This window comes from Ranitomeya imitator, chromosome 10 (assembly GCF_032444005.1).
Source record: "Ranitomeya imitator isolate aRanImi1 chromosome 10, aRanImi1.pri, whole genome shotgun sequence".
Taxonomy (NCBI): domain Eukaryota; kingdom Metazoa; phylum Chordata; class Amphibia; order Anura; family Dendrobatidae; genus Ranitomeya; species Ranitomeya imitator.
Genome location: NC_091291.1, coordinates 42,317,625 through 42,336,729, shown reverse-complemented (window position 1 = coordinate 42,336,729; position 19,105 = coordinate 42,317,625). Strand labels below are relative to the sequence as shown.

At 45.2% G+C, this 19,105-nt stretch overlaps 1 protein-coding gene across 3 annotated transcripts in view; it reads left to right on the top strand.

Annotated features, from left to right (window-relative positions):
* Window positions 1-5,268, top strand: part of LOC138652115 (branched-chain-amino-acid aminotransferase, cytosolic-like) — a 68,934-nt gene extending 63,666 nt beyond the window's left edge. For all 3 annotated transcript variants that reach the window (XM_069742855.1, XM_069742856.1, XM_069742857.1), the window contains one exon: window positions 4,675-5,268. In XM_069742855.1, the coding sequence (XP_069598956.1) occupies window positions 4,675-4,713 (39 nt within the window). In that variant the 3' untranslated portion in view covers window positions 4,714-5,268. The remainder of the gene's footprint in view (window positions 1-4,674) is intronic.
* The last annotated feature ends 13,837 nt before the right edge of the window (window positions 5,269-19,105 follow it).

Here is a 19,105-nt window from a genome sequence, read left to right as displayed (position 1 = left end):
ACCTGCGGGATGACTGTTGCAGTCTGGCTGTACCTGCGGGATGACTGTTGCAGTCTGGCTGTACTGGCTCTACCTGCGGGATGATTGTTGCAGTCTGGCTGTACCTGCGGGATGACTGTTGCAGTCTGGCTGTACTGGCTGTACCTTTGGGATGATTGTTGCAGTCTGGCTGTACCTGCGGGATGACTGCTGCAGTCTGGCTGTACCTGCGGCATGACCGCTCCAGTCTGGCTGTACCTGTGGGATGATTGTTGCAGTCTGGCTGTACCTGCGGGATGATTGTTGCAGTCTGGCTGTACCTGCGGGATGACTGTTGCAGTCTGGCTGTACCTGCGGGATGACTGCTGGAGTCTGGCTGTACCTGCGGGATGACTGCTGGAGTCTGGCTGTGCCTACGGGATGACTGCTGGAGTCTGGCTGTACCTGCGGGATGACTGCTGGAGTCTGGCTGTACCTGCGGGATGACTGCTGGAGTCTGGCTCTGCCTACGGGATGACTGCTGGAGTCTGGCTGTACCTGCGGGATGACTGCTGGAGTCTGGCTGTACCTGTGGGATGACTGCTGGAGTCTGGCTGTGCCTACGGGATGACTGCTGGAGTCTGGCTGTACCTGCGGGATGACTGCTGGAGTCTGGCTGTACCTGCGGGATGACTGCTGGAGTCTGGCTGTACCTGTGGTGATGACTGCTGGAGTCTGGCTGTACCTGTGGGATGACTGCTGGAGTCTGGCTCTGCCTACGGGATGACTGCTGGGGTCTGGCTGTACCTGTGGTGATGACTGCTGGAGTCTGGCTCTGCCTACGGGATGACTGCTGGTGTCTGGCTGTACCTGTGGTGATGACTGCTGGTGTCTGGCTGTACCTGTGGTGATGACTGCTGGAGTCTGGCTGTACCTGTGGTGATGACTGCTGGAGTCTGGCTGTGCCTACGGGATGACTGCTGGAGTGTGGCTGTACCTGCGGGATTATTATTTATTTATATAGCACCATTAATTCCATGGTGCTGTACATGAGAAAGTGGTTACGTATAGAGTTATAGATATTGTTTACAGTAAACAAATTTACAGTGACAGACTGGTACAGAGGGGAGAGGACCCTGTCCTTGCGGACTTACATTCTATGGGATAGTGGGGAAGAGACAGAAGGTCGGGGGTGAGGCGGCAGCTCGGGTGGTTGGTGAGGCGGCAGCTCGGGTGGTTGGTGAGGCGGCAGAATGGTTATTGCAGGCTGTAGGCTTTCCTGAAGAGATGGGTTTTCAGGTTCCGTCTGAAGGATCTGAGGGTGGTGGATAATCCGATGTGTTGAGGCGTGGAATTCCAGAGGAGGGGGGATATTCGTGAGAAATCTTGGAGGTGGTTGTGTGAGGAACAAATAAGTGTGGAGGAAAGTAGGAGGTCTTGGGAGGATCAAAGATTACGTGAGGGAAGATAGTGGGAGGTTAGTTCAGAGATATAGGGAGGGGACAGGTTGTGGATGGCTTTGTAGATCAGTGTTATTAGTTTGAACTGGATTCGTTGGGGAATTGGGAGCCAGTGGAGGGATTTGCAGAGGAGAAGCAGGGGAGTAGCGAGGAGAGAGGTGGATTAGCCGGGCAGCAGAGTTGAGGACAGACTGGAGTGGTGCAAGAGAGTTAGCGGGGAGGCCACAGAGGAGGGTGTTGCAGTAGTCGAGACAGGAGATGATGAGGGCATGCACAAGAGTTTTGGTAGATTGCGGACTGAGGAAGTGAAGGATTCTGGCAATATCTTTGTGTTGGAGGGGACAGGAGGTGGCAAGAGTTTGGACATACCATTTGAAGGACAGGGCAGAGTTGAGACTTACCCCTAGGCAGCAGATTTCAGGTGCGGGATGACTGCTGGAGTCTAGCTGTGCCTGCGGGATGACTGCTGGAGTCTGGCTCTACCTTCGGTATGACTGCTGAAGTCTGGCTGTACCTGCGGGATGACTGCTGGAGTCTGGATGTGCCTGCGGGATGACTGCTGGAGTCTGGCTGTGCCTGCGGGATGACTGCTGGAGTCTGGCTGTGCCTGCGGGATGACTGCTGAAGTCTGGCTGTACCTGCGGGATGACTGCTGGAGTCTGGATGTGCCTGCGGGATGACTGCTGGAGTCTGGCTGTACCTGCGGGATGACTGCTGGAGTCTGGATGTGCCTGCGGGATGACTGCTGGAGTCTGGCTGTACCTGCGGGATGACTGCTGGAGTCTGGCTGTACCTGCGGGATGACTGCTGGAGTTTGGCTGTGCCTGCGGGATGACTGCTGGAGTCTGGATGTGCCTACGGGATGACTGCTGGAGTCTGGCTGTACCTGTGGTGATGACTGCTGGATTGTGGCTGTACATGTGTGATGGCTGCTGGAGTCTGGATGTGCCTGCGGGATGACTGCTGGAGTCTGGCTGTACCTGCGGGATGACTGTTGCAGTCTGGCTGTACCTGCGGGATGACTGCTGGAGTCTGGCTGTGCCTGGGGGATGACTGCTGGAGTCTGGCTGTGCCTGCGGGATGACTGCTGGAGTCTGGCTATGCCTATGGGATGACTGCTGGAGTCTGGTTGTACCTGCGAGATGACTGCTGGAGTCTGGCTGTACAGGTCCTTCTCAAAAAATTAGCATATAGTGTTAAATTTCATTATTTACCATAATGTAATGATTACAATTAAACTTTCATATATTATAGATTCATTATCCACCAACTGAAATTTGTCAGGTCTTTTATTGTTTTAATACTGATGATTTTGGCATACAACTCCTGATAACCCAAAAAACCTGTCTCAATAAATTAGCATATTTCACCCATCCAATCAAATAAGTGTTTTTTAATAACAAACAAAAAAACCATCAAATAATAATGTTCAGTTATGCACTCAATACTTGGTCGGGAATCCTTTGGCAGAAATGACTGCTTCAATGCGGCGTGGCATGGAGGCAATCAGCCTGTGACACTGCTGAGATGTTATGGAGGCCCAGGATGCTTCAATAGCGGCCTTAAGCTCATCCAGAGTGTTGGGTCTTGCGTCTCTCAACTTTCTCTTCACAATATCCCACAGATTCTCTATGGGGTTCAGGTCAGGAGAGTTGGCAGGCCAATTGAGCACAGTAATACCATGGTCAGTAAACCATTTACCAGTGGTTTTGGCACTGTGAGCAGGTGCCAGGTCGTGCTGAAAAATGAAATCTTCATCTCGATAAAGCATTTCAGCCGATGGAAGCATGAAGTGCTCCAAAATCTCCTGATAGCTAGCTGCATTGACCCTGCCCTTGATGAAACACAGTGGACCAACACCAGCAGCTGACATGGCACCCCACACCATCACTGACTGTGGGTACTTGACACTGGACTTCAGGCATTTTGGCATTTCCTTCTCCCCAGTCTTCCTCCAGACTCTGGCACCTTGATTTCCGAATGACATGCAAAATTTGCTTTCATCAGAAAAAAGTACTTGGGACCACTTAGCAACAGTCCAGTGCTGCTTCTCTGTAGCCCAGGTCAGGCGCCTCTGCCGCTGTTTATGGTTCAAAAGTGGCTTTACCTGGGGAATGCGGCACCTGTAGCCCATTTCCTGCACACGCCTGTGCACGGTGGCTCTGGATGTTTCCACACCAGACTCAGTCCACTGCTTCCTCAGGTTCCCCAAGGTCTGGAATCGGTCCTTCTCCACAATCTTCCTCAGGGTCCGGTCTCCTCGTTGTACAGCGTTTTCTGCCACATTGTTTCCTTCCAACAGACTTACCATTGAGGTGCCTTGATACAGCACTCTGGGAACAGCCTATTTGTTGAGAAATTTCTTTCTGGGTCTTACCCTCTTGCTTGAGGGTGTCAATGATGGCCTTCTTGACATCTGTCAGGTCGCTAGTCTTACCCATGATGGGGGTTTTGAGTAATGAACCAGGCAGGGAGTTTATAAAAGCCTCAGGTATCTTTTGCATGTGTTTAGAGTTAATTAGTTGATTCAGAAGATTAGGGTAATAGGTCGTTTAGAGAACCTTTTCTTGATATGCTAATTTATTGAGACAGGTTTTTTGGGTTATCAGGAGTTGTATGCCAAAATCATCAGTATTAAAACAATAAAAGACATGACAAATTTCAGTTGGTGGATAATGAATCTATAATATATGAAAGTTTAATTGTAATCATTACATTATGGTAAATAATGAAATTTAACACTATATGCTAATTTTTTGAGAAGGACCTGTACCTGCGGGATGACTGCTGGAGTCTGGCTGTACCTGCGAGATGATTGCTGGAGTCTGCCTGTAACTTTAACTCTTTTAGTCATTTATTATCCAAGGATTATAAAACTAAGTAATAACTTGTTAACCTGTGATTTATAGTGCACAGTCTCCATCATAAAAGAAAAACTCCAAAGAATATCAAAATTGCTGTTTATCTTGCCTTTTTTGTTTTCAACTCCATCCTCCGAAAAAAAATAAAAAAAAATGGTATCCATCATATATACCTTATCATGATGCCATTAAAAAAAACAAACGATATATTTGCAAAAAAAGTCAATGCAGAATTAAAAAGCCTAGGATCTCAGATGGTGGGAATGAAAACGCAAAAAGAAAATAGCTTTTGTCCAAAAATGATAAACGTATTGAATTGTATTTAATAACGATGAATAACTTGGTCTCAGTGCCGATCACAATAAGTCATCTCACAACAACCTGTCTCCTTCCAGTATGGCCGCACTCCCAGTGACTGGATGTTCCTCGTGTGACGCAGATGAGACGTCCCCGACACTTGTCCATTCCACAGTATCGCAGTCGTCGACTTCTCGGATTTTATTTATGTGTTTTTAACTAGGGCTCATCAAGAAGCGGTGAAACAAGAGCGTCTCCTCCAGCATCACCGGATTTGTGGTCCTCCTGTATGATGGACACCCGGCCTCTTGTATTTTAATGTGTCAGATTGTATTATGAGATTGTACTATTTAGATGATAGACAGTGCGGTGTGACTGTAGATAGTAGACGATGATTGCGGTGCCGGCTATGTTCTCTGTACTGTACGCACTGTCGTTTACAGGCATGGACGCTGCTGCAGGAACGCAACCTCAACAGATCTTCCTCCGTGCTGCCTCGCACAGGACTCCCAGCAATACGATAAAGAACGGATGTCTTATTTAATAAACTGCGCAGGTCACTTTCGATATGTCATGTCTGGACTCTTCCCTTTTTTTTTTTGGTCTATGGCCTCATTCAGACAATTGTTTTTTACCCTCTTCTTTTAGTCATAGTTTTCAAGGATAATAGAACATGTACCCATTATAATCTATGCAGCTGTTCACGTGTGCATGTTATTTGCAGACCGCTTGTTTGCAAAAAAGAAAAAAGTCAAGGAGACATGTCCGTTTGAGATTCGGGTCAAGAGTAAGTCTATGGGTTTGTGAAAAATCACTGGTAGCGCATATTACCATACCTGTGTTGTCCAGTTTTAACATTGTAATAAGTAGAAATTTTGCAATTTATTTATTTTTTTATAACTGATGATAAAAAGTGATCAAATGCTCGTGAAAATTGGACAGTTTTTAGCATATAGGAAAAATCACTGACATCTGAATAAGCCTTTCTACATGCAAACTCACAAACTAACACTAGGGGGAGCACCTGGAATGTAAGTGATAAAGCGTGGACTATGACAATAGACGTGGTGTCTGTCTCTCAACAGGGGTAAAAAAAATGTACAGACTATGTTGGTAACACTTGTGTTAAGAATTTTCCCTTAAAACTCAGACGTCTGAAAGATCTTTTGAACAGCATTTATATAGCAAAATTCAAAATAACAGGTCAGCACTCATATATATATATATATATATATGAGTACACCCTCTTTTTAAAAGTATGCGCGGAGTCACATTACCGTAGAATACGGCCGAGTGCTATGCGAGAAAACATTGCATAGCACTCAGCCCAGTCTTAATCTATGAGGCAGCTCGCATCAGCTTTTTTTTCTTGGGTGTATTCGATGTGCGTGTGAAATTGCTGCATGCTGCGATTGGCACAGAGATTCGCCAATGCAAGCCTATGGGTGCGAGAAAACAAATCGCACAGCACTCGGACCATGCGAGTGCTGTCCGATTTTTACGCACCGATCTCCTTTGAAAAGCCGGCAATTCATCTGCCACATACAGTAAAATCACAGAGTGACAGGTTAGAATAGAATAGATATATACGCATAGAATACATGGATATACAGATGTCAGTGACATATATAATTTTTATTTATCTCAGGGAGTGTATAATGTCGCTTATCCATGTTATGTAAATAAAAGCCTATAACCTGACGTTATAGAAAAGTCGGCAATTCAGCAGCCACATACTGTAAAATCACAGCGTGACAGGTTAGAATAGATATATATGCATAGAATACATAGATATACAGATGTCAGTGACATATACAATTAGTACAGTGTGTGCAGCTTACTGTATATGTAATTAATAAAAGATTCTGGAGCACTTTACATTTTAGATGGGACTTGCACAGACAATAAAAGACATTACAGATTAACAATTATACATAAATCAACAGATACAGGAGGAGTGAGGGCCCTGCTCCCAAGCTTACACTCTATGAGGAAATAACACAAAAGGTGGATGGTAACAATTGCTTTCATTGTTCTGACCAGCTAGAATGTAAGAAATTGGGTGTTCATGTAATGCTGCTCGAATCGGTAACCAAGCAGTATGTGTAAAAGTACAAACACAGAGGGCTTAAATGCATAAAGCGTTTGAGAACATGATATGAGGAACCTGGTTATGAAGAAAATTTTGAATAGGCAACACAAGAATAGTTAGATAAATATATTGAGACAGTAGGCCAATCTGAAGAAATGCGTTTCTAGGGCATGCTTAATACTGTGGGTATTGGGGATTAATCGAATTATCCTGGGTAGTGCATTCCAAAGAATTGGCGAGAGAAGTCTTGGAGTGGGAGGTTCTGATTATTGAGGATGTTAACCTTAGGTCATTAGCAGAACGAAGGGCACTGGTAGGGTGGAAGACTGAGATTTAGGAGATGTAGGGTGGTGCTGAACTGTAGAGCACTTTGTGGGTGAGAGTGATAAGTTTATACTGAATTCTGCAGTGGATGGGTAACCAGTGCAAGGACTGGCACAGGGTAGAGGCATCGGTGTAACGGTTGGTGAGGAATATGATCCTGGCTGCTGCATTGAAGACAGATTGGAGAGGGGCGAGTTTGGTAAGAGGGAGATTGATTAGTAGAGAGTTACAGTAGTCCAGACGAGAATGAACAAGAGCAACAGTAAGAGTTTTTGCAGAGTCGAAAGTAAGAAAAGGTCGATTTCTAGAAATGTTTTTGAGGGTTAGATAACGAGTGAGCCAGTGATCGGATGTGGGGGGGTGAATGAAAGATCTGAATCAAGCATGACCCCAAGGCAGCGGGCATATTGCTGGGGAGTAATGGTGGAATCGCACACGGTAATGGCAATGTCGGGTTAGTGGAGGAATGAAACACAAGGAGTTGAGTTTTTCATAAGTTCAGATAGAGAAAGGACATGATGTGGGAGACAGCGGTAAGACACATCACTGGTGTTTTGTAATAATGCAGGCGTCATGTCAGGAGTAGATGTGTATAATTGGGTGTCATGAGCATAGAGATGGTACTGGAAACTAAATCTACTGATTGTTTGTCCAATAGGGGCAGTATACAAGGAGAAGAAGAGGAGGCCAAGGACTGATCCATGAGGAACCCCAACAGTAAGGGGAGATCAGAGGAGGAGGAGCCAGAAAAAGATATAGTGAAGGAGCGGTCCGTGAGCTAGGAGGAGAACCAGGAGAGAACGGTCTCCTTGAGGCCGATAGAGCAGAGCATAGTGAGGAGGAGCTGGTGATCCACAGTGTCGAATGCTGCAGAGATCCAGGAGAATTAGCATGGAGTTATGACCTTTAGGTTTAGTTGTTAGCAGATCATTAGAGACTTTAGTTATGGCAATGTCAGTAGAGTGTAAAGAGCGGAAACCGGATTGTAGAGGGTCAAGAAGAGAGTGCTCTAACAGATAGCAGATTAAACGGGAGTGGACCAAGCGTTCCAAGAGTTTAGAGATGAAGGGAAGATTAGAGACAGGTCTATAGTTAGTTTTTAAAGTAATGGATGTATGCTTGCATGTTTAAATGAGGAGGGGAAGATACTGGAAGAGAGAGAGTGAATCTTTTTGTTAGGTGAGAGGTGACAGCAGGGGAAAGGGACTGAAAGAGATGTGAGGGAATAGGGTCACTGGTGCCAATATTAGGGTGAAAAGATAGAAGGAACCTGATCACTATAGTAGTATATGACACAGAGATTGGTACTGCTCGACAACAGACGTACTAGTAGTATAGGAGAGAAAGAGATACAGTGCCTTGCGAAAGAATTCGGCCTCCTTGAACTTTTCAACCTTTTCCCACATATCATGCTTCAAACATAAAGATATGCCAAGCAGCCACCCCCTCCATTAGTTTGGTAGCTGGTGAGTGGCTGCCTCATCGGTTATGCTGCACCTGTGTTGTTTCTATTTTAACCACATGGGTCCACTGCATCCTGTTAGTGCATTTGTTTGGAGGCCTAGGCAGGTAAGAACCTCTGCCGTGTTTTGCTGTTTTTTTCTAATTTTTGGAGGATCTCTGAATCCTCTTTGTGCTTTTGCTGTTTAGAGATAGGACTCATAAGCGTGAGGACCCTTGACGTGGGTTATGAGCGTGCGTATTTTGGCCAGAATATAAACTAATACCTCACATAATAATTTTTTATGTATTTTTTGCACTTTTTTCGGGGTGCAGTTGGGCCCATTTTCTGCTTGTAAACTGTGGTGTCTGTGCACATGGGGTGCATTTGGATAGCGCTGGGCAGGCCCGCCTGATCTAATAGAAGGGTGTCACTACTAGGCCTGCCTGGATGCTGTGCATCTCCATTGTGTGAACAGCGCCACATACAAGTTTTTATGTGCAGCAATGTGCCAAGCAGCCACCCCCTCCATTAGTTCAAACATAAAGATACCAAATGTACATTTTTGGCGAAGAATCAACAACTGGAACACAATTGTGAAGTTGAATGAAATTGGTTATTTTACATTTTTGTGGAAAATCGAAAACTGAAAAGTGGGGCGTGCAATATTATTCGGCCCCTTTAACTTAATACTTTGTTGCGCCACCTTTTGCTGCGATTACAGCTGCAAGTCGCTTGGGGTATGTCTCTATCAGTTTTGTACAGCGAGACACTGAAATTCTTGCCCATTCTTCCTTGGCAAACCGCTCGAGCTCAGTGAGGTTGATGGAGATCGTTTGTGAACAGCAGTTTTCAGCTCTTTCCGCAGATTCTCAATTGGATTGAGGTCTGGACTATGACTTGGCCATTCTAACACCTGGATACGTTTATTTGTGAACCATTCCATTGTAGATTTTGCTTTAAGTTTGGGATCATCTTGTTGGAAGACAAATCTCCGTCCCATTCTCAGGTCTTTTGCAGACTCCAACAGGTTTTCTTCAAGAATGGTCCTGTATTTGGCTCCATCCATCTTCCCATCAATTTTAACCATCTTCCCTGTTCCTGCTGAAGAAAAGCAGGCCCAAACCATGATGCTGCAACCACCATGTTTGACAGTGGGGATGGTGTGTTCAATGTGATGAGCTGTGTTGCTTTACACCAAACATATCGTTTGGCATTGTTGCCAAAAAGTTCGATTTTGGTTTCATCTGACCAGAGAAGCTTCTTCCACATGCATGGTGTGTCTTCCAGGTGGCTTGTTGCAAACTTTAAACTACACTTTTTATGGATATCTTTGAGAAATGGCTTTCTTCTTGCCACTCTTCCATAAAGGCCAGATTTGTGCAGTGTTCGACTGATTGTTGTCCTATGGACAGACTGTCCCACCTCAGCTGTAGATCTCTGCAGTTCATCCTGAGTGATCATGGGCCTCTCGGCTGCATCTCTGATCAGTATTCTCCTTATTTGAGATGAAAGTTTAGAGGGACGGCCGGGTCTTGGTAGATTTGCAGTGTATGATACTCCTTCCATTTCAATATGATCGCTTACAAAGTGCTCCTGGGGATGTTTAAAGTTTTGGAAAACATTTTGTATCCAAATCCAGCTTTAAACTTCTACACAACAGTATCACGGACCTGCCTGTTGTGTTCCTTGGTCTTCATGATGCTCTCTGTGCTTCAAACAGAACCCTGAGGGTATGTGCACACGTTGCGGATTCTCTGCGGATCCGCAGTGGTTTTTGAGGTGCAGAAACGCTGCAGACGCGCAATTGATTTACAGTACAATGTAAATCAATGAGAAAAAAAAATGCTGTGCACACTTTGCGGAAAATCCGCTGCGGAAACTCTGCGGTTTAAAAGAAGTAGCATGTCACTTCTTTTTTGTGAATCTGCAGCGTTTTTGTACCCATTCCATTATAGAAAACCGCAGGGGTAAAAAATGCAGCAAATCCACAAGAAAAACGCACAAAAAAAGCGACAAATCCGCAGGTGGGTTTTCTGCCAGGTGCGGTTTCCTAAGCCTAATCCGCAACGTGTGCACATAGCCTGAAACTATCACAGAGCAGGTGCATTTATACGGAGACTTGATTACACACAGGTGGATTATATTTATGATCATTAGGCATTTAGGACAACATTGGATCATTCAGAGATCCATAAGGAACTTCTGGAGGAAGTTTGCTGCACTGAACGTAAAGGGGCCGAATAATATTGCACGCCCCACTTTTCAGTTTTTGAATTTCAACAAAAATTCAAAATAACCAATAAATTTCGTTCAACTTGACAATTGTGTTCCACTTGTTGATTCTTCACCAAAAATCTACATTTGGTATCTTTATGTTTGAAGCATATGTGGGAAAAGGTTGAAAAGTTCCAGGGGACCGAATACTTTAGCGATGCACTGTAAGTAATGTTTGGCTTTGACAAAGGAATCCAGAGGAGCATCCAAAAGGCATTGCATTTGTCCATTAAACTTCCACCATCCTTCCCTTCCTTTCATGGAGTTGTCATTTAAATAATTTTCAATAAAAAAAATGTTTTTATCTGTAGTTGGAAACTACCTTTTCTTATTGAAGAGGTAAGCAATACCAGTCTCTGGCTCGTATACTACTTATTTGTATACTAGATGGTGGCCCGATTCTAACGCATCGGGTATTCTAGAATATGCATGTCCACGCAGTATATAGAACAGTCACGTGGTATATTGCCCAGCCACGTAGTATATTGTCCAGTTACGTAGTATATTGGCCAGTCACGTAGTATATTACCCAGGCACGTAGTATATTGCCCAGCTACGTAGTATATTGTCCAGCCACGTAGTATATTGCCCAGTTACGTAGTATATTGCCCAGCCACGTAGTATATTGCTCAGCCACGTAGTATATTGCCCAGCCATGTAGTATATTGCTCAGTCACGTATATTGCCCAGTCACGTAGTATATTGCCCAGTTACGTAGTATATTGCCCAGCCACGTAGTATATTGCCCAGCCACGTAGTATATTGCCCAGCCACGTAGTATATTGCCCAGCCACGTAGTATATTGTCCAGCCACGTAGTATATTGCCCAGTTACGTAGTATATTGCCCAGCCACGTAGTATATTGCTCAGCCACGTAGTATATTGCCCAGCCATGTAGTATATTGCTCAGTCACGTATATTGCCCAGTCACGTAGTATATTGCCCAGCCCACGTAGTATATTGCCCAGCGACGTAGTATATTGCCCAGCCCACGTAGTATATTGCCCAGCCCATGTAGTATATAGCAATGTGAGCATCATATCCCTGTTAAAAAGAATTAAATAAAAAAATTGTTATATACTCACCTTCCGGAGCCCCCGGATCCAAGCGAAGCGGTTCCCGACGCTCGTCGCGCGCTCCAGTCTCAAGGGTGCGTTGCGGTCTCGCGAGATGATGACGTAGCGGTCTCGCGAGACCGCTACGTCATCATCTCGCGAGATCGCAGCATGGACCGGTTACCGAAGCGTCGCAAGCAGGAAAGGCCTGTTGTGGATCCGAGGGGGCCGACGGACGGTGAGTATATAACGATTTTTTATTATTTTTAACATTAGATCTTTTTACTATTGATGACACATAGGCAGCATCAATAGTAAAACGTTGGTCACACAGGGTTAATAGCAGCGTTAACCGAGTGCGTTACACTGCGGTATAGCGCGGTCGGTTAAGGCTGCCATTAACCCTGTGCGAGTGCTGACTGGAGGGGAGTACGGAGGGGGCACTGACTGTGGGGAGGAAGGAGCTGCCGGACTGTGGGCGTCGCTGATTGGTCGTGGCTGTTTTGCCGCGACCAATCAGCGACTTGGATTTCCATGACAGACAGAGTCCGCGACCAATGAATATCCGTGACAGAAGGACAGACAGACAAATGGACGGAAGTGACCCTTAGACAATTATATAGTAGATTATGACACCCAGTAAAGGCAGGGGAATGGTAAGAGTGCTGTCCTGCTAATGTAGCCCGAGTCAGTATGCCTGTACAGAATTCTGGGATAGCTTGCAACTGTCTGAAGTGTCTCTAGAGATAGGCATTGCCTGTATGAATGCGTGAGAAAAACAAGTTAATGGTCTTAATTGGTGCATGTGACAAGATTCTCAGGATTGGTGGGGGTCCTAGCGTTTGGACCCTCTGTGATCGGTAAGTTATGTATTATCCTTGTGAAAGGGCATAAATTCCAAAGTTGAGAATACACTTTTAAGTTATAGGCCAAAGATTTTCACCATTTTCATTTTGCCTTACGCGAATGAAGAGCTGTTACTTGAACTTTGGACATGTGCTGCTTTGGCAGCAGTAAAGGTCTGATGTGGTTCCACAGATGACATCATTTACAGGTCACTGTAACATATTTTACAACACTTAGAATATTTGTGACTTTCATAGAAACCAGCAATAATGCATTTTTTAATGAAAATAACGTCAAATGTCTGCAATCCAGATTTTTTCCAGATATTAGTAAATCCTTCAGATGTTAACAAATGCTGTGAGAAAGTGATCTGGAACATAGCTGACTCCTCAAGCCGAAGTATGTCAAAGTTCACAACAGATGAAAAGTTTCCTATGATGTAAAAGTCTCACAGTACGCCTGTCACTTATATACAGTGGATAAATGACTGGGAACTGTCATCATCACTAAGGTCTGACTGAATTATGAAATTTTTAACGCTGAGTTTGACAGCATTGCGTGAATATGCCTTCTACAGAAAATAATGTCTTCAGAATGTTTTAAACTTTTGTAAAGTAGAATAACATTAGGCCATTTCAGCCACAGTAGGTGTAACATGCAACTGCCAAAAATTTATTCTATATATGTTGCGCTTTCAAAATGTCCGTAAGCGTCTTACTTGAAGTGGTGGTCTGAGGTGTCCTCCATGACTGCAGTACCGCCGCTAGGAATGGGCTTTGGGCAATTTTCCGAACCAACAGGACACCAGTAGAAGCCTGTCTCCATTCAATTGTATTTGCATCTTTCAGATGCTAATACAAATAGAAAACCTCCTCATGCTGCTGCTGCAGGCAGACTGTAATATAAGACAGCCCACCCCATAGGCAGACTGTAATGTAAGGCATCCCCCATAGGCAGACTATAATGTAAGGCACCCCCCATAGCCGGACTGTAATGTAAGGCCGCACCCCTCATAGGCAGACTAATGTAAGTCACCCCCCCATAGGCAGACTGTAATATAGGGCAGCAACCCCCATAGCCAGACTGTAATATAAAGCAGCACCCCCCATAGGCAGACTGTAATGTAAGGTAGCAACCCCCCATAGGCATACTAATGTAAGGCAGCACCCCCCATAGCATAGGCAGATTGTAATGTAAGTCACCCCCCATAGGCAGACTGTAATGTAAGGCAGCAACCCCCCATAGGCATACTAATGTAAGGCAGCACCCCCCGTAGCATAGGCAGATTGTAATGTAAGTCACCCCCCATAGGCAGACTGTAATGTAAGGCAGCAACCCCCCATAGGCAGACAGTAATGTAAGGCAGCACCCCCATAGGCAGACTGTAATGTAAGACACCCCCATAGGCAGACTGTAATGTAAGGCAGCAACCCCCCATAGGCAGACTGTAATGTAAGGCAGCACCCCTCATAGGCAGATTGTAATGTAAGGCACCCCCCATAGGCAGATTGCAATGTAAGGCAGCAACCCCATTAGGCAGACTGTAATGTAAGGCAGCAACCCCCATAGGCAGACTAATGTAAGGCAGCAACCCCCCATAGGCAGACTAGTGTAAGGCAGCACCCCCCCATAGGCAGACTGATGTAAGGCAGCACCCCCCATAGGCAGACTGTAATGTAAGGCAGCCCATTAAAAAAATAAACAAATCCAATACTCACCTCTCTTCCTCCTGTGCTGCTCCGAGCTCCTGCTCATCTGACAGTGGGCGCCGGGTAGTGACGTCATTGCGCCTGCTGTCAGTGTCTGCGACAGCGTCAGACGCTGACAGGGGTATAATTGGAGAAGGAGCGAAACACTCCTCTCATCAATGCAGTCGGCTGTATCGGCTGGATGCCGTTACAGTTGACCATGCGGTGACGGGTGCGGGCACACTGCTGGCACCGGGTCCCCTCGCCTGCTCAGGGGCCCCATAACAGCTGGGTGGCAGAGCAGGGAGATCGATTCTCCCTGCTCTGCCTCAACGTAACTATGGGTGCGCTGCGCATGCCAATACAGTTACAGTAGCGTAGCTCCAGGTGGGCCCCCTCAGAGCGTGGGGCCCAGGGCCACCGCCTCCTCTGCCCCCCAACCCCCCCCCCCCCCCCCGGTAGCTATGCTACTGGAAGGATCAGTATGTAGAAAAGGGAAAACGGAGCACAGTATAGAGAGGGTGGAATAATGTGAGGGTACAACATGGCAAAGGGGCAGTATGAGCAAGTACAGCATGGAGAGGGCAGCATGAGGGGGACTGTGAGGATGCAGTGTGAAGTGGCGACAGCATGGTTGGGGACCAGTGTGAATGTCCAGTATGGACAGGAGAAACTATAAGGGAGAATAGTGTGGAGATGAGGACAGAATTATGGGAGACAGTGAGAAGAGGGGCACAGTATGGAGGAGGGTAGTGTTAAGAGGACAGTATGGCGAGTCGACAATGTGGGTATGGGCATAGTGAGGGGAGTTATTAGAGAAAGTGTCAGCAAGGGGGGTACAACATTAATGTATTTTGAAGAGGAGGTAGCATGGGGAAAAACAGGTGAGGGGATGGCAGGCTGGGATATAGTTGATAAGGGAAGACAGTGTGTTTGCTATAGTTCATCTACTGTATGTTTGCCCCCTGTAAAATAATAACACTTATACTCACCTCTGGTGCCAGCACCATTCCAGTGGCATTTTCACTGGCTATCCCAGCCACTGCGTGACATTATTATGCCAAGTGCTTCCTGTGACCAATCAATGACCGCTTCACTCCCCCTGCCCTTGGACAATTCACATATATTCAGAGGAAGTAAGAGTTGCTGATGGTGGTTTTGGTGTGGCATTCATGTGCTGATGATGGCTCTAACGATGTATTCCTGTACTGATGGTTATTCCAGTGCTGTATTAATGTACTGATGTTAATTCTGGTGCTGTATTCATGTACTCAATTTGTATTTAGTTCTGTATTCTTGTACTGTTAATAGTTCTGATCTTGTACACATGTGGCAATTAGAGATGGGCGAACGCGAACAGTAAACTTCTGCGTCCATACCAATCACCTACTGTTCGGGCGCGGACACTAAACACGGACTTCATCAGGAAGTCTGTGCTACTATTCAGGATTGGCCCCCCAAACACTGGGTGTTTGTATGTAGATGACATGTACATGAGAGCGCGGCAAACACCGCTTCTGATCGGCAGTAAAATCATCACCGCCTGTCAGAGAGCTGTAGGTTGATGAGAACAGTAGTCCCATCAGCCGACACCAATGGCAAAGGTAAACTTTATACCTCCGATCATAGCTGGGAGGTCACTCTGTCTTTTGACAGCGTGAAAACTGCGGCTGTCTGACCAGCGGTGATGATTTTACTGCTGATCAGAAGCAATGTTTGCCGAGCTGTCATGCACATGACAGCGCGGCAAATACTGGATGTTCGGGCTGCCCATTCAAGTGAATGGGGTTCGGGTCCGAGTACTGTTCTGGCACTTGAACCCAAACGTTTTGTAACTCTTCAGCCAAACCCGCCAGACCCGAACATCCAGGTGTCCTCTCATCTCTAGTAGCAATCCATAACTTGTCATATGAAATGCTAAATGGATATCTGACAAGTTAAGGATTACTTCAATTGGTTCTCTCAAAATTAGAATATCATCAAAAAGTTAATTTATTACAGTTCTTCAATACAAAAAGTGAAACTCATATTATATAGAGTCATTACAAACAGAGTGATTTATTTCAAGTGTTTATTTCTGTTAATGTTAATGATTATGGCTTATAGCCAATGAAAACCCAAAAGTCATTATCTCAGTAAATTAGAATAATTAACAAAAAAATCTGCAAAGGCTTCCTAAGCCTTTAAAAAGGTCTCTTAGTCTGTTTCAGTAGGCTCCACAATCATGTTGAAGACTGCTGACTTGACAGATGTCCAGAAGGCAGTCATTGACACACTCCACAAGGAGGGTAAGCCTCAAAAGGTCATTGCTAAAGAAGCTGTCTGTTCCCAGAGTTCTGTATCCAAGCATATTAATGGAAAGTTGAATGAAAGGAAAAAGAGTAGTAGAAAAAGGTGCACAAGAAACCGGGAAACTGCAGCCTTGAGATTATTGTTAAGAAAAGGCCATTCAAAAATTTGGGTGAGATTCACGAGTGGACTGCTGCTGGAGTCATTTCTTCAAGAGAAACCACACACAGACGTCTCCAGGACATGGGCTACAAGTGTCACATTCCTTGTGTCAGCCACTCATGACCAATAGACAACGCCAGAAGCATCTTACCTGGGCCAAGGAGAAAAAGAACTGGACTGTTGCTCTGTGGTCCAAGGTGTTTTCAGATGAAAGTAAATTTTGCATTTAATTTGGAAATCAAGGACCCAGAATCTGGAGGAAGAGTGGAGAGGCCACAATCCAAGCTGCTTGATGTCTAGTGGGAAGTTTCCACAATCAGTGATGGTTTCAGGAGCCATGATATCTGCTGATGTAGGTCCACTGTGTTTTATCAAGACCAAAGTCAGCGCAGCCATCTAGCCATCTACTTAATGCTTCCCTCTGCCGACAAGCTTTTTGGACATGGAAATTTCATTCTTCAGTAGGATTTGGCCCCTGTCCACACTGCCAAAAGTACCAATACCTGGTTTTCAAACAACAGTATCACTGTGCTTGATTGGCCAGCAAACTCGCATGACCTTAACCCCATAGAGAATCTATGGGGTATTGTCAAGAGGAAGATGAGACACCAGACCCAACAATGCAGACGAGCTGAAAGCTGCTATCAAAGCAATCTGGGCTTCCATAACACCTCAGCAGTGCCACAGGCTGATCGCTTCCATGCCACGTTGATGTAGTATTTGATGCAATAGGGGCCCCGACCAAGTATTGAGTGCATTTACTGATCACACATTTCAGTAGACCAACATTTCAGATTTTAAAATCATTTTTCAAGCTGGTGTCATAAAGTATTCTAATTTACTGAGATAATGACTTTTGGGTTTTCATTGGCTGTAAGCCATAATCATCAACATTGACAGAAATAAACACACGTGAAATAGATCACTCTGTTTGTAATATAATATGAGTTTGTAATATAATATGAGTTTCAGTTTTTGTATTGAAGAACTGAAATGAATTAACTTTTTGATGATGTTCAAATTTAGTGAGAAGCACCTGTATATCTGTATTTATATTAGGAGCAATAAGCATTTATATTCCAAGTCCCCTGTCACTGTCATTTTGTTTTTCCTGTGAAGTTCATAGCAGAGCACTGTGATTTGTCTTATAGTCTGCAATAACACAGTATTAGAAAATCTATGACAGTGTGTTATCGCTATAATCATGCTGACCTTGAGAACCATGTTCACATGATATTTTTACTGTACATTCAATATTGTAAAAGCAAAACCTAAAAAAGCAATGACGCAATTAAGTTTAGTTTATTCACAACAGATTTATATTGAACTGCAGGGTGGGGCATAGCAAGCAAAGGAATCAGCCATGGATATACATCTCTACCACAAAGCATTGCATTGCAATAGCCCAGCTAAGCATTTAGACCAGGGGTGGGGAACCTTTTTTCTGCCAAGGGCCATTTTGAATTTTATAATAGCGTTCGGGGGCCGTATAAAATTATTAACTTAAATATTAGTCAACTATATTTATTCAAACATTTAAATAACTTGCAGCTCCCCCACACACAGTATAGTGTAGCTCCCCCACACACAGTATAGTGCAGCTCCCCCACCACACACAGTATAGTGTAGCTTCCCCCACAGACAGTATAGTGCAGCTCCCCAACAGGCAGTATAGTGCAGCTCCCCCCCAACACACAGTATAGTTCAGCTCCCCCAACACACAGTATAGTGCAGCTCTCCCCAACACACAGTATAGTGCAGCTCCCCCAATACACAGTATAGTGCAGGCGCAGCTCCCTCAATACACAGTATAGTGCAGCTCTCCCCACACACAGTACAGTGCAGCTCCCTCCAACACACAGTACAATGCAGCTCCCCAACACACACAACAATGCAGCTCCGCCAACACACAGTACAATGCCGCTCTCCCAACACACACTACAATGTAGGTCCCCAACACATAGTATATTGCAGGCACAGCTCACTCCACACACAGTATAGTGAAGCTCCCTCCAACAAACAGTATAGTGCAGCTCCCCCATACACAGTATAGTGCAACTCCCCCAACACACAGTATAGTGCAGGTCCCCCAACACACAGTACAGTGCAGCTCCCCCAACATACAGTACAGTGCAGCTCCCCCAACACACACTTCAATGCAGCTCCTCCAAAACACAGTACAGTGCAGGCGCCGTTCTCCAATACACAGTATAGTGCAGCTCCCCCTAACACACAGTATAATGCAGCTCCCCCAACACACAGTAGAGTGCAGCTCCCCAACACACAGTACAGAGCAGTGTTATGAAAGGTAATTCAGTACCACAATGGACATAGAGGTCAGCGCACATACAGTGA